This window comes from Oncorhynchus tshawytscha, linkage group LG04 (genome assembly GCF_018296145.1).
Source record: "Oncorhynchus tshawytscha isolate Ot180627B linkage group LG04, Otsh_v2.0, whole genome shotgun sequence".
NCBI lineage: Eukaryota > Metazoa > Chordata > Actinopteri > Salmoniformes > Salmonidae > Oncorhynchus > Oncorhynchus tshawytscha.
This window is the reverse complement of record NC_056432.1, coordinates 16,553,996-16,579,944: the sequence shown is the minus strand read 5'-3', so window position 1 is coordinate 16,579,944 and position 25,949 is coordinate 16,553,996. Positions and strand designations below refer to the sequence as shown.

Below are 25,949 nucleotides of genomic sequence, written 5' to 3'. Positions count from 1 at the left end.
ATGTAGAAAGCTACACATGCCTTCACATGTAGAAAGCTACACATGCCTTCACATGTAGAAAGCTACACATGCCTTCACATGTAGAAAGCTACACATGCCTTCACATGTAGAAAGCTACACATGCCTTCACATGTAGAAAGCTACACATGCCTTCACATGTAGAAAGCTACACATGCCTTCACATGTAGAAAGCTACACATGCCTTCACATGTAGAAAGCTACACATGCCTTCACATGTAGAAAGCTACACATGCCTTCACATGTAGAAAGCTACACAAGCCTTCTTAGAGAAACACATCTTTACAGGAGAGGGAGACAAGTGATTTTGTGAGACAGTGTTTCCCCTATATGCATTTAGCAGAGGCTCACCGTCGCTGCTAAAACGTGGTCGCCACTGCAAAAAGTTACATAAATAATAATCATCAATATTATTATTTGTTTATATATAATTTTTGGGATGGTAAATAGTTTTCAGTGTAAACTTAAAAGACTAAAAGCAGATATAAAGTATGTAGAAAAGATAGTGGACCTATATATTTTTTAATAAGAGAATCTTTGAGAACTAACAATCTCCAAAATAACAACTAGACAGTCAGGGAGAATCTAAAATTCAAAAAATGGCATGGCATTGGGCTCCCATTGATTTTGGCAAAAAGTGTACAATTGCAGGAAATTAGCTTTAAAACAGAAGCATTTTGTCTCTCGGCGGCCAAGAGGGCCTCTACAACTGCAGCATTGCCAACCCCCACCCCCACACTAATGTTTCCAAGGGGAAACACTGAGGCAAGTGTATGTGGTATAAGCGTCATATAACAATAGATGTTCTATTGGATTATGTGGGTACAACAACAATTACAGTACAATGTCCCTCTTTAGACTGCTATGGTGATGTCAGGGGGTCAGGATTCATGTTGTAGTGTCTGCCTGTGCTGCTTACAGCAGAGGGTGGTTGGAGAGATGCACGTGCAGTGGAGATGCTTCTACTGTATCTATCCCAGGTCTTTATCAGACTCATGTTCATTAGGGCACACAACGTATTTGTATTTTTTTTACTGTTTTGCAACATATTGGATAAGTTCATGTAGTCCCTCCCTATTTTCAGTCCCAGGAGTCATTAGGGATGAATCATGTCACAGTTAAGCTCAATCTCTCCACTGACATTATATCTCTTTCAAAACCATCCACTGGCTGCCATCTCTCCCTTTTAGTACATTATTCAATGAAATAGGTTATTTATCCACATTTTGGATAAACACATTTTGGATAAACACATTTCTGCCATGCCCATTTATTCAACTCCTTTTGGGTCCATTCATGTTTTTTCTAGGAACATATCATTAAAGTCCCCATGCATTCTTTGTGATTGTAATAAATCACTGTGTGTGTTTGTATGTGTTTGTTTAATGAAAATAACTCCAAAATATATTTTGTGTAGTTTATTTCCCTGAGCCTCCTTTGGCCTTTTAAATGTCCAGTCTTATCATGTGGTCATTAGGAAACAAATTTGAAGATATTTACATACACAGCACTGATTGGTTGATAGGAGGGCCCACCCCTTACCCAGAAGAACAGTCATAAGTCTAATATAATCAGATCACATTGTGATGGCATGATGTGGGCCAACATGTCCATCCCACCTAAACAGGCTGAAATTCCAGGCATTTTTTTTACCAACAGCTCTTACACAAAAAGAGCATTATGATAATTTTCACCATTTCACAATGTTCTTTCGACCTCGTAGTGTGGATTTTAATATATTTGTGCCAAATCATGATTTTTAACTGCACTGCCTCTTTAATGACTTGCTTTCATAATTTGAGGTATTATGTTGTATGGTATATATTTCAAAACCTTGTCCTCCCGGTTCCCACGACTTAATCAGAATAACTGCTTAAAAACTGATATTTTAGACTACAGTATAGAGACTAAGGGAGTTGAAGAGGTGATGGTTGCTGATGCTTTTCAAAGTAGGTTATTTCTTCTGCAAGTTGATAACTTTCATAGTATGGGTGTAACTGTAGCATGTGACTCCATGTTCATATAATGGAGGCAGGTGATAAGGACACCCTCCCACATCACACCCACAGTGGCCTAGTGAAAATACATTTGGACTGAGCGGAGGTTAGTAACGATGACAGTAATGCGGACATTTAGTACATTTCCTTCACAACTCCCTTCAAGTGTTGTTTGTTGGTTGCCACAGGCTTATGTTGTGGACCCCAGGGGATCCTAATAAAATACTAAAATCTTCTTGACATCACATGAGATAGATGTTCAGATACTGTACTGAGCTGTACACTGAGAGAAAGAGGAGGGAATCCTTTCTATAGCGATTTCCTTATTGAGCACACACGTCAGGGAAATCAACTTTAAAATAGGGATGGGAATTGCTAGGGACCTCACCATAAGATATTATCACAGTACTTAGGTACCGATACGATATCTATTGCGATTCTCACAATTCTATATGTATTGCGTTTAGATGTTCCAAACATATTTCTCACCATATGTCTGCTGCAGAGGGAAGTAGAGGGAGCCATTCAGAAAACATAATGGAAATAAAATGGCTGAAAACAAATTGTCTCCCTATTTGAAAAGAAGATGGAGGACAAGCTATGAAAGAAAAATACTGGAGTTTTGGTGCAGCTACAGCAAACTACCTCACAAATTAATATTGCGATATTCTCAAAACACGATACGATATATCGTCAAAAATAATATGTAACCGTATCGATTTTCCCCTCATCACTACTTTAAAAGTCAAGTCCAGTGGGATGTTGGCGTATTATGTTTTGTTTGAATCCCAGCCTAGACTATACTACACAAAGACAGCACTCTACTTCCTTCCCTCCTTCCCTCCATCCCATCATCCCTCCTAGAATAGCCCATAGCCCCAAGTCCTGGATGCACATTGAAATGAAGTCATAAATTCCTCAACAGTGTTAACATTAAAGTAACAAGACTTGGCATAAATAACTAAATAAATCAGATCTGTGGACTCAGCGACTATATCATATTTACTGGTGATCCAGAATGCATAGTTGCCATGGGATCCATCTGCCCACATCATACTGAATCTCTAATGATAGAGGAACGTAGTATTAGACTGTCACAGCATTGAATTTGTATTGTAGTGCAATTTCTCTCAAATACGGGTCATTAGATATGTTGCAGTTGTTGCAATTCTATGAAGGTTTTGGTTGCACTTGCAGTTGGTCCCACCATTGCCTTCCCACCCTGACTCTGTTTGCCTACCCAGGTTTACGTGTGTGTGCATGTCCTGGCAGCCTAGCGGTTAGAGCACTGGGCCAGTAACCAAAAGGTGTTTGTTTCAAATATCCTAGCCAACCAATGTGTTTTTTTTTTAATGTGCCCTTGAGCAATGCACTTAACCATCATTTGCTTCAGGGGTGCTGTACTACTATGGCTGACCCTGTAAAACAACACATTTCACTGCACCTATCGTACTACTATGGCTGACCCTGTAAAACAACACATTTCACTGCACCTATCGTACTACTATGGCTGACCCTGTAAAACAACACATTTCACTGCACCTATCCGTGTAACGGTTCTCTTGTGGTGAAGGAGAGGAGGACCAAAACGCAGCATGGTGGTTATTCATGTTTCTTTAATGAAGACGCTATACATGAATAAACTAACAAAAACAATAAACGTGAGAACTCAAACCAGCCCTATCTGGTGCAAAACACAAAGACAGGAACAATCACCCACAAACACACAGTGAAACCCAGGCTACCTAAATATGGTTCCCAATCAGAGACAATGACTAACACCTGCCTCTGATTGAGAACCATATCAGGCCAAACACAGAAACAGACAAACTAGACACACAACATAGAATGCCCACTCAGATCACACCCTGACCAAACAAACATAGAAACATACAAAGCAAACTATGGTCAGGGTGTGACAATCCGGTGTATGTAATGACTTATTTTTCTTTACCTGTGCCTACATAGAGTAGTGCTGATTGCAGGCCTATGCTGGACAGACCTGGGTTTAAATAGTATTATTATTTTAAATTGGTTGAGCGTTTGATTGAGCCTACCTGTAAGTGCCAGATGTGCAGTCTTTGCACTTCTGGGACATTTCCATTGGTTTCATTTATTCACGCATGTGCAGTTGAAGTATTTGAGAAGGACACCAATGCTATTTGCAGCCAGCTGTGATGCTGGCAGAGAGCCAGGGCAGTGCCATAGGGGAATGAATACAGAGATGGAGAATAGGATCCAGTTGCTGAACTGCCAGGTATTCACAGGGTCTCACAATTCCAGCTCCCACATCTCCCACACTGAATAACTGGGGAATGTAGTGAGGGTGGGGAAACCCAGCCCAAACCTGTCTGTCACACATGGGCACCATGCCAAGCTGGACAACTCAAACCAACCACAGAATTCTCACAGAAGGACACTCCCAGTTACATAACACTCAGTCTTACTAAAAAGGACCAGGGACACTCTAGCTTGTAAACTCTCTTAACACAGTGATTTATGTGACCAAAGTTCATGTTGACACAAATTACATTTATGCTGTTTGTCTACCCATGTTTTATTGTTTTTGTAAAGCTCATGTTGTTTTTTATGTTAGTGTGTATAGCATTTGTGCCATGAATTTAACAAATGTAACAGAGCCTATTAAATTAACTTTGAATTGAGGTGTTGACATTTCTATTTGATGGATTGGAATTTCAATAGGTTTGGACTGGTTGGTTTTTGCAGTACAAATGGTGGTTTTATTAACTACAGGTTAAATTGATACTCTGAGTATGTATAATAAATGTGTCAATTTATTGTTTTAAGATTACACACACATATAGATTTGCCTTTCACTAAATCCTGCTTAAGAATGTTTAAAATCAGGGATGGGCAACTGGCAGCCCACAACCCTCTTTTGAAGGCCCTTGGATAAAAAAATATAAAAACATTTAGGGGGGGGTTCTCAGTCGTGGTCTCAATTTTCTGTTCCGAGTTCGAATAATAGAATCCACAAGGTGCAATTTTGAAATTTGGTTGTGCGTCACAGTTTTTCCTCTTGTTATGTCAGTCACTGAGAGTAGGTAAATTAGCCAATTTTTTAGATAGCTAAATTTGTTTAGAGCCAGTTACAGTATCTATCTACCCTGTTATCATTGTCAAATTGCCGGCAGGGGGCCTCCCATTGATTTTGTTGGTCGGTATCACTCAGATATCCCTTTGAAAGCTCTTGGATAAATACAATAATATAAACCAATTATTATTATTATTAAAACATTTATGGGGTAAAATTATTTTTGTCAATCTCGCTCAGAAATCATTTAAAAAACTGCAAACATTTTACACCACACAGATAATATAATGTTGAAAGTGTAGCCCTGTCCATACCTGTCCTCTTGTCTGTTTGTCCTCTTTTTAGAATGATTTAACACAACCAGCTCAGGACACACTTTACGCTAATTTCCCCCTTGCGTATCAGCAATGTAAGGCTTTGAATATACATTTCAGACCAGATTTAAAATACAGAAACCATTTGAGCCCTGTGTTTTCATGGGATCAAATAATATGAGTGGATTCATGTTTGTTATACAATATAATGATTAATTAAATGTTGGTTCACCAGCATGTCCACCCGAAGAGGGCTGCTTTGAATTTAGCGACACTGATGACAATATGTTGGAGATGTGTGTATCAGGTGTACATCAACCTTGTTCCTGTCCTCCCTCTCTCTCACAGACCCCTCCGGTCAGCTGTCCTCACCATCGCTCCACTCACACCACGCCCATAGGGGAATGGGTGCTCACCGATTGCACCCATCTCTGCTCATCCCATCGTCTGTGAGCTCCTCAGGACCTCCACCCTCACCCATCTGCACCCTGAGCTCGCCCATCACCAGCCTGGCCTTGCCCTTTTCTGTCAGCAGCCGTCCAGCAGGACACCACTCTACCTCCTCCAGCATGGGCTTCAGCCCGCAGGTAAGGCCTCCAACGCAACCTACAACCCCCAGACACCACACTCAATCACCTGCTCCTTGGACTTGGTTTTCCTTCCTTAGTTGGGGTCTTGAGAAGAGCTGACTAGGTGTATGGCTGGCCTGCTAGGTTTCCATTATAGATTCAGTGAAACCAAATGTTGCCAAATGAAACTCTTTACAAGCTCGTCTGTTAGGATTCAGGATGGCAACGTGTGTTGTGTAAAAGAACGGCCAAATGTGAGGATAACCTTTTCACAAACCACAAGCTGAGGCCTGGGTGCTTTTATGTGAAACTGAGAAATGCCAGGGTTGCCCATTTATATTTGAAAAGGTCTCACGAGGTTTTGTGGCATGCAAATTCATATGATATAGTAATGGGCTTGACAACTGGATGAAAAGGCTTTTTGTTTCTAGACGGCTATTTTCTATTTTTCATCCGTGTAATCAACTAAACCCCGAGTTATTCCTTTTGAAGAATAGTTGAACAGAACATAGAGCTACATTTAGATATCTTTTTCCACTTAAGCTGATGTACTGTACTGTACTGTTGCATAACACAGAGCTCTGTGCTATACTGTGCTAGTGCATACAGTAGCATTAGGTTGTTAGCACTATACACTGTTCTGATGGCCTTCTCTGCCTGTGCAAATTGGAAGTTTATAGGCGTGTACTTCACTGTTACTTATTAAAGGCCTGGAAGCTTTTTAATTGTAAAACATTTCTTATGATACTTATTTAAATAGAGGACTCTTCTTCTTGAAGTTGTTATGGAAAATGCCAATGTTTGTCATTTAACTTTAGTTATGAATTAAGTCTTAAATCTGATGCAAGTCATGTTTTATACTCAAATTTGTCACGTTCTGACCTTAGTTCCTTTGTTTTGTCTTTGTTTTAGTATGGTCAGGGCGTGAGTTGGGGTGGGCAGTCTATGTTCTTTTTTTCTATGATTTGGGATTTCTGTGTTTGGCCTGGTATGGTTCTCAATCGTTGTCCCTGATTGAGAACTATACTTAGGTAGCCTGTTTTCACCCTTGATTTGTGGGTGATTATTTTTCCGTTTCAGTGTTTGCACCATTCAGGACCGTTTCGGTTTTCATTTGGATTCTCTTGTTATTTTGTATTTTGTATTCCTTTTCCATTAAATTACATTATGGATACATACCTCGCTGCATTTTGGTCCTCCGATCCTTCCCACTACTCCTCCTCAGAGGAGGAAGAAGAAACCCGTTACAAAATTGTATAGTCTACTTGTTGTTATTATTGTAATTTTGGTCTCCAGCACCTGGGTTATGTTTTGCAGTCTGTATATGGGTTATGTTTTGCAGGCTGTATATGGGTTATGTTTTGCAGGCTGTATATGGGTTATGTTTTGCAGGCTGTATATGGGTTATGTTACTGTGGTCTAACTCAGTCACTGTTAAAATAAACCTCTAAGGTCAAAGTTGGATGACATCACTCTGACCATGCTGGAATGGGGAACAATATATGTAATGTACTGTATGTACTGTAGGGGAGACCAGGGTTGATTGTCTCAGGGGTTGGTTGTCACATGGAATGTGGGGTTGGTTGTCACAGTACTGTCCTCTAAGGTACAGTACTGTTCTTTACTGTATTGAACTCTACTCTACTGTACTGAACTCTACTCTACTGTACTGTACTGTACTGTACTGTACTCTACAGAACTCTGCTCTACTGTACTGTATTTAACTGAACTCTACTGTACTCCACTGAGCTACACCCTACTGTACTGTACAGTACTGTACTTAACTCTAGTCTACTGTACTGTACTGAACTATACTTTTAAGTACAGTACTGCTCTTTACTGTATCGAACTCTACTGTACAGTACTGAACTCTACTCTACTCTATTTAACTGAACTCTACTGTACAGTACTGAACTCTATTCTACTCTACTGTACAGTACTGAACTCTACTGTACTGTACTCTAAGGTAGAATACACTCCCTCATGATGCCATCTATTTTGTGAAGCTTTCCTGCAGTCCCTCCTACAGGAAAGCCCCTGCACAGCATGATGCTGTCCTCCCCGGGCTTCACGGTTGGAATGGTGTTCTTCGGCCTCCCCATTTAACCTCCAAACATAACGATGGTCATTATGGCCAAATAGTTATATTTTTGTTTCATCAGACCAGAGGACATTTTCTTTCTTTTCTCCAAAAAGTACGATCTTTGTCCCCATGTGCAGTTGCAAACCATAGTCTGGCTTTTTTATGCCGTTTTTGGAGCAGTGGCTTGTTGCTTGCTGAGCGGCCTTTCAGTTTATGTCGATATAGGTCTCGTTCTTACTGTGGATATAGATATTTTTGTACCTGTTTCCTCCAGCATCTTCACAAGGTCCTTTGCTGTTGTTCTGGGATTGATTTGCACTTTTCGCATCAAAGTACGTTCATCTCTAGGAGACAGAATGCATCTCCTTCTTCAGCGGTATGACGGCTGTTTGGTCCCATGGTGTTTATACTTGCATACTATTGTTTGTACAGATGAACATGGTACCTGCTCCCAAGCATGAACCAGACATGTGGAGGTCTACAATTTTTTCTGAGGTCTTGGCTGATTTATTTTGATTTTTCCATGATGTCAAGCAAAGAGGCACTGAGTTTGAAGGTAGGCCTTGAAATACATCCACAGGTACACCTCCAATTGACTCAAATTATGTCAGAAGCTTCTAAAGCCATGACATCATTTTCTGGAATTTTCCAAGCTGTTTAAAGGCACAGTCAACTTAGTGTATGTAAACTTCTGACCCACTGGAATTGTTATACAGTGAATTATAAGTGAAATAATCTGTCTGTCAACAATTGTTGGAAAAATGACTTGTTTCATGGGCAAAGTAGATGTCCTAACCAACTTGCCAAAACTAGTTTCTTAACAAAAAAATGGTGGAGTTGTTCTAAAATGAGTTTTAATGACTCCAACGTCAGTGTATGTAAAGTTCCGACTTCAACTGTATATATATATAGCCTCTTAGCTTCCATTTAACACCAATTTGTATGTGCACATATATTAGTGCTCATGGAGTCTTTTACATGAAAACGCCCTTGTCACACTCCAACCCATTGTAACCATATTGTTTGGGGACATTGCCACTGCCACTGTACAATAAATCCCCAGCTCTTTTGTGCTTTGTGCTGTAAAGAGCTCCCTTTGTTGCCTCCCTCTCACACACATATTTTTTCTGTCACACCCACACACGCACACATGCATGTGCAAACACACGCATACACACACCAATTTACTCAACATGTCATTTGTTATTGTCACAGTGTTAAATGTTGATTTTTTTTAGGAATATGGTAGCCTAGTGGTTAGAGTGTTGGGCCAGTAACTGAAAGGTTGCTGGGTTGAATCCCTGAGCTGACATGGTAAAAAATCTGTTGTTCTGAACAAGGCAGTTAACCCACTGTTCCCTGGTAGGCTGTCATTGTAAATAACTGTCATTGTAAATAACTGTCATTGTTCTTAACTGACTTACCTAGTTAAATGAAGGTTACACAATCAAAGAAAGGCCATTTCTATGACTATATGCTTTGTTCTTTCATGTTATAAAAGGAATCTACTAGCAAACATTGTGACAACCAATCCCATGCTGTGTGACAACCAACCCTGCGATGCGGCTGGTGGACAGAGTGTGTTTGATGGCTTATAACTCCATGTAGGAATACGATCTGAGGATAAAAAGGGTCCCCATTTCAAACCAAAACCTTGGTTTTTCTCCTAATAATGAAAAGAGTCTTGTAAGATATAATGGTGCTGAGAAATACATAGAAGAGTAAAAAGTGTGACAACCAACCCCGGTCTACTCTGAGTGTTTTATTTACAGTTATATTTACGGTTATCATCACATAATATCATATAGGCCTAATTGTATACATTTATGTGACATATAAAGGACTCATTTAGATCCTCAACCATGGGGCTTTCCAACGGTATTGTCTACTCACTGCCACTAATATAACAGACCCTGTGGTTAATTCAAATTGGAGCTGGTATGCATGGAAACAATGGACTTATTTTTTGGGGACATATACAGTGTGTCCAATTTGGCTTCTGAATTGAGAGGGTGTGTATATTAAACCTGCAGATTTGGTCTTGTTGGCTTCCTTGTCAGCTAGTAAAGCAAGCTCTGTGGGTCGTCTGGTCTGTATCTCATACAGACTCATTATCCCCATCAGAGGCTTTGACCCCTGACCCCATGGTATCACCTATGATTTGAGTCTGCCACATGGGTTGAATGCTCTTTATTAGCCACCTAAATGGGCTTAGCAGACGTCTGTCAGAGAGGAAACTAGTGACAGTTGAAAGTAGCAAAAGCTTGACCACATGGTGTATGTCCAGATCTAAGTTACAACACTATATAGTGGCCCATGGTGAACCCTCCTCTCCCAATGTGTGAAGGTGAAGTTAGAAACTTTCAGAGGAAGGATGAGTAGTTCTGTCATATAAACCATGAGCAGGGCTGTTGATCTGTCTTGTGATGAGGCATACAGTCTAGTGTGTACAGGACAGTGAATTTAGAAAGATCCTGCGGTCCCAGTTTCAGCCTTTGGGCGCGTCTGAAATGTACTGCATTATGGACCCTGATAAAAGGTAGTGAGTGTTCTGAATAGGGAATAGAGTGCCATTTCAGAGGCTGTCTCAGTCTACCTCCAACACTACACCAGAGGAGTTGGTTAACTAGCTTCTCCATGGCAGCCAGATGGAGAGTGACCGACATGTACAGATCTCTGACTTGGCCCCAGAAGACAACCTCGTCCATGTGGTCCATATGAAATAAACAACAGACACGGTTTCAGTTTCTTTAACACTGAGCCTCTGCCGATGACCTTCTATGTTTTCATTACATTTCCAAGTGTATACACGCACAAACAAAGCACTTCAATTTTCTAAGGGATTGAGGTCAGGGCTTTGTGATGGCCACTCCAATACCTTGACTTTGTTGTCCTTGAGCCATTTTGCCACAACTTTGAAAGTATGCTTTGTCCCCATGTGCAGTTGCAGACCGTAGTCAGGCTTTTTTATGGCGGTTTTGGAGCAGTGACTTCTTCCTTGCTGAGCGGCCTTTCAGGTTATATCGATATAGGACTCGTTTTACTGTGGTTATAGATACTTTTGTACCTGCATCCTCCAGCATCTTCACAAGGTCCTTCCACGCACAAACAAAGCACTTCAATATGTCCAACCTCTCCCCCAAAATCCAAGACATCCGAAAACAAATGTCCATATTTGGCATCTAAGGTCTAAGAGGAGGTCTGAATAAACCCTCATTACAAATAATTGAGTTGGGTTTATGTATGTGGTTGTTCTTTCTACCTGTTAAGAGTTGGACTCATATTCTCCATATTATTCTCCAGTCTAAGATTAGGATGTTGGCAACGTGGGGATGCAATGTGAATCACCACAACACAGTTTTGTCTGAAGGGTGTTTGTCGATCACTGTGGTACAAGATCTCGAGACTGTGTGTGTGTGTGTGTGTGTGTGTGTGTGTGTGTGTGTGAAGAATGAGAGAGATGAGCGTCTTTGTCTCCACTTTGACAGTCTAATCCTCTTGTCTGTTTGTTCTCTCTGTTGCTTGTTTCCAGCTCAGCTTCCCAGTGATCCCCAGTAGCAGCATCATTATCAGCACAGAGGACATCAAACCCCCACTGGGCCAAAACAGAGTGCTAAAGGTTCCTTCTCAGCCCACATGCACCTGTCTCTCCTTTAACAAACACATCTGTGCCATCTGTGGAGACCGCGCCTCAGGTCAGCACCCCAAACATCCCCACAACAGCCCCACAACGTCTCCCTGATCCCCAATACAGGGCCCTACAGGCTGGGGGGTCCCTCATCTCAAAATGCAGATCATTGTCATTCTACTGTACAAGCATGAAGGGAAGAACTAAACCGTTGTATGTATTGTTCTGGCAGGTAAACACTATGGAGTATATAGCTGTGAAGGTTGCAAGGGCTTCTTCAAGAGAACAGTGAGGAAAGAGCTGACGTATACCTGTCGAGACAACAAGGACTGTCTGATTGACAAGCGCCAACGCAACCGATGTCAGTACTGCCGCTACCAGAAGTGTCTGGCCATGGGCATGAAGAGAGAAGGTATGCTCCAGGAAATGACCTGAAAGAGTGAGCACAGACAGACACTCATGTGAAACCAACGTCAGAATGCTGCTTTGCTTCCTCCACTGTCCCTGTCCCCTCGCAAACACACGCGACTGACTTCCTCCACAATGTACCAACCAAAAGGATATCCTACGAAGCAGGTTTGAGGAGATTGCAAGGTAGCATTGATCAACTCTGAGTTCAACTCGGGATAGCCAGTCATGTACTGTACATTTTTGTCAGGTAGATGTCTATGGCAATGAATCCTTAAGAACTAACTTGATCCAGGGAAGGCTAACTCAGGGCTAACTCCATTTATCCTGAATGAAGTGTCTGAACCACAGGTTAAGGACCAATGAAATCAGATTCTCTCTCTCTCTCAAAGATTGCGACATCATCCCCTTCATTTGATGAAGAAGACTGATATAAATATTTTATTAATCAAATGCTTTTAAAAAATGTAATTAATCAAATGCTTTTCTGTGTGTTAATTTTTTTTTAAAGTGACTTGCCCATAGATTGATGTTTCAGCATTGTCTCAATGAAGAGTTCGGCATTTGACTAGCCACGTGCGACATGCATGCGCAGTTACAAGCCTGCTAGAACTTGCTGCAGGCGGATGGCAATATCCACCGTCACAGTACGGATGAAAACTGAGCTGGACTGTGAAGCTAACGGAAGCTAATTAGCTTTAGAAAACCCTGAGGAGATTTAGCTTGCTCCATAGGATACTCCTCTGCTGTGCTCCCGAATAGGAACCCACCACACACACACACACACACACACACACACACACACACACACACACACACACACACACACACAGCATACTTTATAGGATACACCATCTATCAGAGTGTCTAGGGTACACCTCCTGTCACCACAGTGTCTAGGGTACACCTTCTGTCACCACAGTATCTAGGGTACACCGTCTGTCACCACAGTGTCTAGGGTACACCGTCTGTCACCACAGTGTCTAGGGTACACCTTCTGTCACCACAGTATCTAGGGTACACCTTCTGTCACCACGGTGTCTAGGGTACACCTTCTGTTACCACGGTGTCTAGGGTACACCGTCTGTCACCACAGTGTCTAGGGTACACCTTCTGTCACCACAGTGTCTAGGGTACACCTTCTGTCACCACAGTGTCTAGGGTACACCTTCTGTCACCACAGTGTCTAGGGTACACCTTCTGTCACCACAGTGTCTAGGGTACACCTTCTGTCACCACAGTGTCTAGGGTACACCTTCTGTCACCACAGTGTCTAGGGTACTGCCTCTATCACCACATTGTCTAGGATACACCTTCTGTCACCACAGTGTCTAGGATACACCGCCTGTCACCACAGTGTCTAGGATATAACGCCTGTCACCACAGTGTCTAGGATATACCGTCTGTCACCACAGTGTCTAGGAGACAGTGTCTGTTATCACGGTGTCTAGGGTTCAGTGTCTGTCAGCAGAGTTCCTGTATCTACCCTCAGGGCATGGCTCGTGAAGAAATGAGCTCTCGTTGTGGAATACGGACGCTTTCCCTGCTTATTGTACTGTTTATCATGTTTGATGTTTAATTGGATCTTAGCCAATAGTTTCATATACTGAGACACCACTGATTAACACTTTGGTCCCACTGTAAACAAAATATAACTTTTAAAGCTTACTGAACCCTTCATAAACTCTTCATGAGGCCATTCATATCAAATGTCATGCTATAAAAGGAGATCTTCCCCTTGGTGGAGTAGGCTAAGAGCATTCCCCACTTCTCTGAGCTGGCCCTGGACAGTGTTGTATGAGGCTGGCTATAACAGAAGCTACATTCAATGCTTTCACCCCAGCTGTGCAGGACGAGCGCCAGAGAGCCAAGGAGAGGCGCGAGAGTGAGGCGGACTCGTTAGGTTGTGCTAACGAAGACATGCCTGTGGAGAGGATAGAGGAGGCGGAGCTCGCTGTGGAGCTAAAGACCAAGACATGCATCAAGGGGAGCCTGGGCGTGCCCACCAACTCAGTGAGTTCACTGCACACTATATAACTTATTACTGATCACTTACTATACTCTATGACTATATAGTAGCATACACTGTATATCACATACTGGCAAAACAACCTCATTCCCCCATCTTATGCTAACTGCCTAGGGGGAGGTATAGCTGAGACACAAGCTGAATGTTCTTCAAATTTGCTTTAGAAACCACCACAGAAAAGTCCCCTTGGTAGAGGCCATATTTAACTCAAGCTCATTGTATCCCTCTAGCTCAGGTCTCTGAACTCTTGACCCCCTGACTTCCACTCTGTCTCCCCAGCCCAACCACCCTGTGACCAATACATGCCAGGCAACAGACAAGCAGCTCTTTAACTTGGTGGAGTGGGCCAAGATGATCCCCCACTTCTCAGAGCTGGCCCTGGACGACCAGGTCATCCTCCTAAGAGCAGGTATCGTCTGATCTCGTCTGCTGTGGTCAATCCTGTAAGGGGAAATCAAAACTGAGCAGCTCTGACAACTGGGATTTACTCGCCTTTTACTTGATGTCCCACCATTTACCAAGGCCATATTCATTAGGCTCCAAACGGACCTGAACAAGGAGGGGATGTTTGAACTTATCCAATAAGAAATGCTCATTTACATTTTCCATAGGAAAATGTTTTGTAACGTTTCCCATTGCATGCCTTAATGAATATGACCCAGTTAGATGTTTCCCTCTCTACCCCTCAGGGTGGAATGAGCTCCTCATAGCTTCTTTCTCCCATCGCTCCATCACTGTGAACGACAGCATTCTGCTGGCAAACGGACTCCAACTGCATCGCAACAGCGCCCACAGTGCAGGGGTGGGGTCCATCTTTGACAGGTAAACACTTACAGCCTGGCTCACAGATCCTCATCATCACAGTTAGTCCATTCATTGGTACCACTGGATACTTGTATAATCTACCTTATAGTGGATTGAGTACTATCATATAATTACAGTTAAAGTAAGATTTAAAGTGTTATTGTTAACAAACTCAATTTTCCTCAATTCCTGATAAATATTCCATGGGTTTTTCAAGCTCATTACATGCTCATTGCTCATTGCCTTATTATCGCAAAATCTGGCCTAATTATGCTTGCATGCTTTCGAATCCAAACCTTTTGAGAAGGTTTGATGTAGGATCATGAATATTTCCCTCAGATTTCATCTGACATGCAACATTTTGTGCATTTGTGATGCTTGCAGAGTGATGAATTAATCTATGAATATTTTGTCTCGGAAGAGTTGTTGGGGCCATGAATTCTAAACAGCGATACATCCAAGGCTATCAGAGGAATGTTGTCAGTATATTAAAGTAGCTTGTTTTACCTGCACAGAGTGCTGACTGAGCTTGTGTCGAAAATGCGAGACATGCAGATGGACAAGTCTGAGTTAGGGTGCCTTCGAGCCATCGTTCTCTTCAACCCAGGTAGGTCTACTGTACATCACATACTCCATCCTGGATAGCAACTCATCAAGCTGTACTGTACATGAATGGGACAAAGACTGTTTTTTCAGGCCTATTCTTAGTCAAGGTTGTTTTGCGTTGTTTACATACAGTAGTAATACTGATATAGTACTGTATATACCTGTTCAATGCATATTCATTTGTAAATGTGAAGGGGAGGAATTTGAAGACAGTATGATAGTGTTACAGAGCACTATATAAAATATATAAAGCACTATATAAAATATATAAAGCACTATAAAATATATAAATCACTATATAAAATATATAAAGCACCATATAAAATGAGGTGAATAGAGCAGGGTTATATTTAATGTTAATTCACCACACCAACATCCTAGTATAAACCAGGCTCTCTCTAATACAATTCCAGTAGCCCTGTGTGTGCCCTGTGTGTGTGTGTGTGTGTGTGTGTGTGTGTGTGTGTGTGTGTGTGTGTGTGTGTGTGTGTGTGTGTGTGTGTGTGTGTGTGTGTGTGTGTGTGTGTGTGTGTGTGTGTGTGTGTGCTTATATGAAGTAAATGCCTGGTCTCTGTTTAACACATTTTAATCAGGTTGTTAAGAGGAATAGATTTTGATGGCCTACTTTCCAAATGTAGTGTGTGATGTAAAGCCTGAACCACTTTAATGTTTTGCTTTCCTCCTAAACTATCAACAATACAGTGCATTCAGAAAGTATTCAGATCCCTTGACTTTTTCCACATTTTGTTACTTTACAGCCTTATTCTAAAATGGATTTAACAAATGTTTTTCCTCTTCAATCTACACAAAATACCCCATAATGACAAACTGAAAGCAAGTTTTTAGACATTTTTGCAAATGTATTAAAAATAAAAAACAGAAATACCATATTTACATAAGTATTCAGACACTTTGATATGAGACTCGAAATTGAACTCGGGTGCTTCCTGTTTCCATTGATCATCCTTGAGATGTTTCTACAACTTGATTGGAGTCCATCTTTGGTAAATTCAATTGATTGGACATGATTTGGAAAGGCACACACCTGTCAATATAAGGTCCCACAGTTGCCAGTGCATGTCAGAGCTAAAAAACAAAGTGATGAGGTTGAAGGAATTGTCCGTAGAGCTCCGAGACAGGATTGTGTCGAGGCACACATCTGGGAAAGGGTACCAAAACATTTCAGCAGCATTGGAGGGCCCCAAGAACACAATGACCTCCATCATTCTTAAATGGAAGAAGTTTGGAACCACCAACACTCTTCTTAGAGCTGGCCGCCCGGCCAAACTGATTAATCGGGGGAGAAGGGCCTTGGTCAGGGAGGTGACCAAGAACTCGATGGTCGCTCTGACAGAGCTCCAGAGTTCCTCTGTGGAGATGGGAGAACCTTCCAGAAGGACAACCATCTTTGCAGCATTCCACCAATCAGGCCTTTATGGTAGAGTGGCCAGATAGAAGCCACTCCTCAGTAAAAGGCACATGACAGCCCGCTTGTGAGTTTGCCAAAAGATACCTAAAGGACTCTCAGACCATGAGAAACAAGATTCTCTGGTCTGATGAAACCAAGATTGAACTCTTTGGCCTGAATGCCAAGCGTCACTTCTGTAGGAAACCTGGCACCATCCCTACGGGGAAGCATGGTGGTGACAGCATCAGGCTGTGGGGATGTTTTTCCAGCTGCAGGGACTGGGAGACTAGTTAGGATCGTGAGAAAGATGAACGGAGCAAAGTACAGAGATACTTGATGAAAATCTGCTCCAGAGTGCTCAGGACCTCAGGGCGAAGGTTCACCTTCCAACAGGACAACTACCCTAAGCACATAGCCAAGACAACTCAGGAGTGGCTTCGGGACAAGTCTTTGAATGTCCTTGAGTGGCTCAGCCAGAGCCCGGACTTGAAATCGATCGATCATCTCTGGAGAGACCTGATAATAGCTGTGCAGCGACGCTCCCCATCCAACCTGACAGAGCTTAAGAGAATCTGCAGAGAAGAATGGGAGAAACTCCCCAAATACAGGTGTGCCAAGCTTGTAGAGTCATACCCAAGAATACTCGAGGCTGTAATCGCTGCCAAAGTTGCTTCAAAAAAGTAAAGGGTCTGAATACTTATGTAAGTGTGATATTTAAGTTTATTATTTCTATACATTTACACTCATTAAAAAAAATGTTTTTTTGCTTTGTCATTATAGGGTATTGTGTGTAGATTGGTGAGGTAATCCATTTTAGAATAAGGCTGTAACGTAACAATGTGGAAAAAGTCAAGGGGTCTGAATACTTTCCGAATGCACTCTATAGGCCATCATTAGTATGTGTGTGAAAGGCAACCGTTTTCTAAGATACTGTATTCAGTTCAGTACGTAAGACTTGATATCAATGACTTTACACCTCAAATGGTTTGGATTAATATAAACAGAAGCCTATAGTGACTCCCCATCCCGCATGAGGGAGCGTAATCATCGACTGACACTAATTAGCATAACACAACGGACATAAATATTCCTAGAAAATCTTCCTATTCATGAAAATCACAAGTGAAATATATTGAGACACAGCTTAGCCTTTTGTTCATCACCCTGTCATCTCAGATTTTCAAAATATGCTTTACAGCCAAAGTTAGACAAGCATTTGTGTAAGTTTATCGATAGCCTAGCATAGCATTTTGTCCAGCTAGCAGCAGGTAACTTGGTGACGGAAATCAGAAAAGCAATCAAATTAAATTGTTTACCTTTCATGAGCTTCGGATGTTTTCACTCACGGGACTCCCAGTTAGATAGCCAATGTTCCTTTTTTCCAAAAAGATGATTTTTGTAGGCAAAATAGCTCGGTTTGTTCTTCACGTTTGGCTGAGAAATCACCCGGAAATTGCAGTCACGAAAACAACGAAAAATATTCCAAATTAGCTCCATAATATCGACAGAAACATGGCAAACAAATCAATCCTCAAGGTGTTTTTCAAATATCTATTTGATAATATATCCACCGGGACAACGATTGGAATAATGGCTACCTACTAATGGCGAGAATCACTCTGGGAGCCATTAGGTGACCAGTTGCGCAATGTAGCCGCTTACGGGTATTCTTCAGCATAAATGCGTAAAACTATGTCACAATGCTGTAGACACCTTGGGGAATACGGAGAAAAAGTTATCTGGTTGATAGCCCACTCACTGCTCAATAGGAGACGCATTGGAACGCAGTGCTTTCAAAACATGAGGCACTTCCAGATTGGATTTTTCTCAGGCTTTCGCCTGCAATATCAGTTCTGTTATACTCACAGACAATATTTTTACAGTTTTGGAAACTTTAGAGTGTTTTCTATCTGAAGCTGTCAATTATATGCATATTCTAGCATCTTGTCCTGAAAAAATATCCCGTTCTCTACGGGAACGTTATTTTTCCAAAAATGAAAATACTGCCCCCTAGTCACTCAGTTTAGTTGCTGTGATGCATTCATTTATAGGCCATTGTCAAACGAAAATCTTCCGTTTAAATCTTTTTGCTGGTTTCTCTGTACATAAGACTGTTCATAAGTCTGATAATATTTGCCTTCAAAGTCCACGTCATTGACCTCAAACGCTACACGCTCAGTGTGCATATTTTCAACCAAACCTTAAAGCTAACATCAGTTTGGAAAAAAGACTGAACATTTCAATGTACAAAGGGGCAACACAATGCCAGAGAATGCAAGAAGCCATTCAAATGTAATGTACTAACACACAAGGCATCTCCCCACAAGATGTGAAAAGCGAGCATTTGAGGGTCTATTCTGTCCCTCTTGGGTTGGACCAGTACAATGTTAAGTAGTTTACTACTGCCCTCTCCTGGGCAGACATTTCTATTACACAATAGTTTTAATGTGTGTTGTGTGTTGGTCTAAAAGTGATGGAACACAGAGTTGGTGTCGTTGTCACCAGTAACACGTTCTGTTTTGTTTCCATATGTGTAGACTCAAAAGGCTTGTCAAACCCAGGGGAGGTTGAGGCTCTCAGAGAAGGGGTGTATGCTTCACTGGAGGCATACTGTAAACACAAATACCCCGGCCAACCAGGAAGGTATTGGTCATTGTTTGGTCATCACCAAATATTTGATGAACCTACTTCTTAGTGACATAATGTCATTTCATCCAGATGTATAATAGTTTTGTTATCATCATAGTCACTCTTTACATGTTCTTGTCTTATACAGATTTGCCAAACTGTTACTTCGATTGCCAGCCCTACGTTCCATTGGCCTCAGGTTTCTGGAGCACCGGTTCTTCTTCAAACTGATAGGGGATACACCCGTTCACACATTCCTCACGGAAATGTTGGAAGCTCCACGCCAAATGACGAAACAGCACTGCAGTTGAAGACTGTCTGTCCAATACTTGCATCAAAATGGAGAGAACTGGTAATTTGCCTGATTGACAGACTGTAAGTTTGAACACAAGAACTAGTGGACAGCAAACCTATGGCTTTGTTTAATGTACAGTAGATGTATTTATCATAGTTTTGTGTCAAAGTGAAATGTCTTGAAGGGCCAGAGTCTGAAACAACCGAAAGCATGAGACCTTTTTCACAATGAATGATAATGTCTTCTCGCTTCAGATTCAACACGGAACATTGTCATAACAGATCAAGACTCCGTGCCACAAACCAGCGACCTCATCATCCTCCTGCCTTAGACAGGTCTACCTCTTGTAGTCATTCTCATATTCTGTGATAATAACAACATGGTCCGGCCAAACTCGTTGTCTAGGATGATCTCCTGCTATACATGTAACCCCCACCTCAGGCTCTCGTAGTTGGTCTTCTCCTCCTTAATGAAAATGTTCTCATGTGACTATATACGGCAGATGAGGTTAATGCATTTAAACTGGAACCCCTTGACAGGGATAATGGTTCAGGTAACTTCAGCTCAAAACCAAGGCTATTTTTTCTACTCCCAGCACTTAACTTTGTCAAGCAGAGAAAGGCTCCAGTCAGTAGCTCACTGTGAGGACAGAGGAGGCTGATAGGAGGAGCTATAGGAGGACGGGCTCATTGTAATGGCTGGAATGGAATAAATGGAACGGTATCAAACACATCAACCATATAGAAACCTCATGTTTGACTCAGTTCCATTTACATTCTATTACAATGAGCCCATCCTCCTATAGCTCATCTCACCAGCCTCCACTGTATGACTAGCATGCAACTGTAGTGGGGAGGATCAATAAGGTCTTCACTAATGATAATTCACATATCAACATGTAGTGCTCATTTCTGTATTGCTATGGGGTTTTTATGCTGCTGCTGTTTGCTTTGTGTTGGTATGTCCAAAGAGTAGCAGTGGTAAACATCTTCCAATGTATAGAATGATGCGTCAGTGTGTAGGTCAGTGTTTCCCAACACCAGTCCACGAGTACCCCCAACAGCAAACATTTTTGTTGTAGGCCCAGACAAACTCACCTGATTCAACTCATTGATGGCCTGATGATTAGTTGACAAGTAGAATCAGGTGTGCTTGTTTGGGGCAACAAGAGGGTTTACTGGTGGGGGTACTGGAGGAATGGAGTAGGGAACCCCTGGTGTAGGGGACTGTCTGTAAGTGACTCTCTGTAGTATCTGATAGATATAATGCACACATAAGGTCTCTGACGCCAACTGGTGCATCACACAAAAGTAATGCAACTGTCCAAGTACATTAGGACATGAGAAGAGAGCAGTGTTGTAATTACTCATTGCTACAATGTGTTACAATGTTACTTACAGCAGTAACCCTATCCATAACTCCTAAACCTAACCAATCCTATCGTACGTTATTCAAGTGTAATACTGGGTAAGTGCAATACATGTTACACTGTAATACCAGGAATAATTAGACTGTGATAAGGGCACTGTAATTTAAATTCTAACCCACATTTCCCAGCCCATGCATAACAGAAGACAGACAAGAGAATAATGATTGAGGAGATCAAAAGATGGCAGAGAATTTTAAAGAATTGTTTCAGTCAGAAGGACAATATTCAGGTTGAGCAGCCAGGACTACTTTTGGAACCTCATATGTATTTTAATTGTATTTATTTGAACCTTTATTTGATCAGGGAGTCACGCTGAAACCAAGAGCCCTGAATAACAGAAATGACAGAAATTCAAGCAGAAAGAAGATACAGTTATAACAAACAGTTCATTTAAAAATGAAATAACCACCAACCAATGAACAATAGCAGCAAACAGAGCCTGCATCTCGTTCAACCACCTTTTTTTAAGCAGATCTATTAGTTCGTATTTTAGCGTCATCATTGCTTACTGAGCCACTCAGGACTAGTGTATTTTAGGATGAACAATAATCTTGTTTTTTGTTTTTCCTCATTTAAAACATGGCAACATGTCGTTTAAAGTGGTAATCTACATTCATTTTTGGTATTTAACAATAATTATATATAGACATTGAATATTGAAGAATATGGGTTATAAATGTCTCATGAGCTACGTTCAACTGTCTTACTCCACCAAACTGTTGTTTACTGGGAAGTAAACCAAGAACAAATGTAGTACACTGTCTTTATTTGACGTGTTCTGTTTAGAGAGCATGTTGTCTTACGCTGGCTCCATTTACACATGCTGCTCCAGGCCAGACCATGCTCCAGGCCAGACCATGCTCCAGGCCAGACCATGCTCCAGGCCAGACCATGCTCTAGGCCAGTTATAGCTGATGTCACATTTTGCAATGCACCCATGCACCAATTCAACCCAATGAACCCATGATGTCGATTCCCCAATGATGTATAGTTTTAAATCATGTGTTTGCCATGTCTTGTACAACTTGTTCGTTTTTATAATGTAATACAAATATTAATAGTGTTAGCTATAAAGGTGGCAAGGTGTGTATACACGATTCTGATGGCCTTCTCTGCTTGTGCAAATAGGAAGTTTATCATCAGCTTGTACTTCACTGTTACTTATTAAAGGCCTGGAAGCTTTTCAACAGTAAAACATTTCTTATGATACTTATTTAAACAGAGGACCCAATCATGTGTAGGGTACAGCCTCTGTCAGCACAGTGTCTAGGGTACACTGTTTAAATAAGTATCATAAGAAATGTTTTACTATTGAAAAGCTATATGCCAACTATCTGTAATATGCTATGCGTATGTGTGATGATGAGGGCAATATGTAGACTGTTATGTTACATGCATACCTCTAGAGGGAGACATTGCTGTTTTGCAAAGTGGCATTGACAAAACTCGTACAGGAGGAGCATAGTGAATTGGGGGATATCACAGCCAAGACAGCCAAAGACGTGGCACATTTTTAATAAGGCATATCCTGCTTTTCCGAAAGCTCAAAGCACTAATAACTCTACCCCTAATTATTACTGATTGAATCTGACATTAATATTTCTTAAAAATAATAATAATAATACTCCTTAAAAATGTTTTTGCTGATCATAAGTTACTGGTGTTGGCAGTCCAATAAGCAGTTCTGCCAGTTCTGGTAGTCTGGATTGAATTTAGAGGTAATGTTAAACATGGCTCAGTCTCACTCAGGTTGAAGTGATGTGTGTTGACATGACTAATCATATCCATGGGAGTATTTGTCTCCGTTGCCCAAAGAAAAAGGTGATTAGTGTTATTTTTAAGTTGATAAGGCTGTTATGAAATGGTGATTGGGGAAGAGGCAAAGCATCTTTGCAGAACAATGTTGTCAAAGAAACCTAACTGTGACTTTGGTCAGCTCACTTAATATGACTGAGAATGTTTAGCCGGATTACCTCTCAAAGTCAAGAATTTTGTTTGAGAGGACGACTAAAGACATTTGCTCACATTTCTAGTACAGTAGGTTGTGTAGTTCTTCTGTTTTAACCCTAACCACAACCATACAGAGGAAATACCGAAATGTAACCCCTGAGGATGTTGTGTCCTAGAAGTTAAGAGTTAGAGTTCATTTCATAATTTTGGTGAGTGAATGACAGCACTGACGTTGCCGCAATTTCGGACAATTTGAATGACGTTTGCAGCAGCTTCCTGAAACGATGCATAAGAAAGATTGACAGGTTGTGTTGACAGGACGTTTTTCAAAATGTCAACCTGGCCGGTCCTAATTCTGGAGTTTATGCTGGGCATATTGTCTCATGCCTCATCGGCCGCCATCTCTCTGGTCTCGTTGATGTCCTCATAGAGAGTTGGACTGCGATGTCTCTTTGAATTAAGAGGAGCTATAGGGAGCCCCTAACTAATGTGCCAGTCTTTGTCAAGTTTCCTCAGTCCCCATGGCTGTTTTCCCCCTCAGAGCTTCTTCACAAACAAAACATCATAGCCCAGGGTAAAGAGACGAATGTCTGATGTATCTCTGCCGGGATCCCCGGCTCTCTGACATCCAGTCCCTCCTACAATTATCTGCTAATTGACAGGCCCTATCAGCCTGCTGGTGGCCACAGCTGACAAGTGTGAGAAGGCTGAGGTGAGGTGGTGGGGAAATGCCAGTCATTGCAGGATTATCAGCGCAAAGGCCAACGACATAGCAGTAATCTGACCTGGCTGTAGCTAGCTGGTGGGACACACTCTCTTTCCGGTGCAGCAGATCTCACACACACACACACACACACACACACCCTTGTTGCTTCTTCTTTCTCTGCCTCCACTGTCTGATCATTTCATACTCCACAATGACATTTTGTGATTAATTAAGATAGGTGTGAAATTGGCTGAAGACCGATACCCCCTCCTCTTATTGCCCCCATAACATGTCTGGGAAAGACAGGGTCACCCTATGCCCCACAATACCCACTGTACACACACACACACACACACACACACACACACACACACACACACACACACACACACACACACACACACACACTTCAGGTCCCATGGCTGTTGACTGTCCAGCCAGTGTGCCTGAGGCCTGCCTGTCCTGTCTGAATCCTTCTCAGCATTGTTAAGTTCAGCCTCAGTGTTCACGCACTCTATGAACTAAAAAGAGACGTCTGGCTAAGCCCAGACTGACCATGCTGCTCTCGCCTTCCTTTCCCCTGCCTCTGTACGGTAAGGAGAGTGTTGGGTAAACAGACGTCATATCAAGTCACATTAGGTTATGATAACATTATTATATTGACCAACAGTTTCTATTTGACTGTACAATTCAAAACAAGTAGTTTCTTGTAGCACTTGAACTCTTGTTGAAATGGACACTGAGAATAGGCCTTGATACTGAGATGATTACAGCTTACAGATGATTCCAAACCATTTTTGTCTGCCATTATAAATCAGCTTTAGATGATCATCTTGTGTAAGTCTTGATTAAACTTTTTCCTTTTAACAATCTCACTAGCTCTTGATATTGCGCTTTTTCCTTTAAGACATAATCTTTAAAACCACTGAAATAGATAACCCTAATAGTCAGCAGCCTGGTGTTCCAGCTAAGATTTTACTGTCAACATAGTAGAAACCGGCCCGTTAACTTCTGAAACCTTCTCTGGCAAAGCTCACTGTCCCCACCACCGCCATCAAAAAGTCATTTCCCCATAGGAGTCCCACACACGGCCTAACAATGGGAGCAGAGGATTAGAACAGCGCTCTGTCTCAGAGCAAAGGGGGGGGGAAATCTGTTCCAATCACTGGAGAAGAGTCTGACTAGTTGGCCACATTTCTTCCTCTGGATTTTTCCCATGAAGCGGTTTTGTTTTTATGCTATTATCTTTCTTTGCCATCAGACAGTGTGTGGCATTGTGATCAGATCATTGGATTGTTCATCTGCTGAATGGTTAAATCTGCTCGCTGATGTGGAGGAATCTTCAAAGTGGAGAAACCCACAGGGGGACGTTGCTAGTTGATAATTAATGTAGTCAACTGCATTGCCAATTTTAGATTTGCAAGATGAGAAACTGAAATATTTCTGCTTTGAATCTAGCAACAAGCACTACCAAATGTCTTACCTCATCTTCAAAATGCTTCCTTGGAAAACTGTTCCCACAAAATATGAATTCTAGATCTTTTTTTGAAAACCAAAAGAGATTTAGCTCTTTATTAACTCTTATGTGGTTCCAGTAGAAATGATTCTCTATGGTTTCGTTTTATTGGATTTTTATTCGTACCCCAATTCTTTACATTTCCACTCAGTAAGGGACTGTACGTTATTTATAATGAGGCACACCTGGAGTGAAATATATTTTTATTCGACTTTCCTTGAACACTTGAAAAAAACAAGTGATCCTCCCCTATACCCAAAACAATAATTAAAACATAAAGTGGATAGCAATGAACATGCCTACATTTACCCTCACTCCTAGGACAGACCAGATATGGCCTTTTAGAAACAGGTCTTTGTTTTGTAAGCATTTAGTGACAAAGTAGCCAGAAGGTGTTGGATTTGCAGAACACTGCAGACAAGGGTAGGGGTGAAAAGATTTCCAATTTAATAAAAGCACTGCAGGAATATATCTTTTTTTGCGGTTGTAGACAAAAATGGTCTTTT

The 25,949-nt window shown here is 41.5% G+C and overlaps 1 protein-coding gene across 3 annotated transcripts in view; it reads left to right on the top strand.

The window, feature by feature from the left end:
• The window catches only part of LOC112248208 (retinoic acid receptor RXR-alpha-B-like), a 34,893-nt gene extending 9,802 nt beyond the window's left edge, over positions 1-25,091 (top strand). Inside the window, exons 3-12 of one of the 3 annotated variants that reach the window (XR_002953200.2) lie at positions 5,733-5,971; positions 11,569-11,731; positions 11,897-12,076; positions 13,916-14,085; positions 14,381-14,510; positions 14,791-14,923; positions 15,421-15,512; positions 19,457-19,562; positions 19,696-19,922; positions 20,097-25,091. Coding sequence is in view for 2 of the 3 variants with exons in the window: in XM_024417051.2 (XP_024272819.1) it covers positions 5,733-5,971; positions 11,569-11,731; positions 11,897-12,076; positions 13,916-14,085; positions 14,381-14,510; positions 14,791-14,923; positions 15,421-15,512; positions 19,457-19,562; positions 19,696-19,858 (1,376 nt within the window). In the remaining variant the exon portion in view is untranslated. Of the gene's footprint in view, positions 1-5,732; positions 5,972-11,568; positions 11,732-11,896; positions 12,077-13,915; positions 14,086-14,380; positions 14,511-14,790; positions 14,924-15,420; positions 15,513-19,456; positions 19,563-19,695 lie in introns of all 3 variants that reach the window. The other 2 variants (XM_024417051.2, XM_024417050.2) reach the window with 2 other exon arrangements.
• Positions 25,092-25,949: the final 858 nt, after the last annotated feature.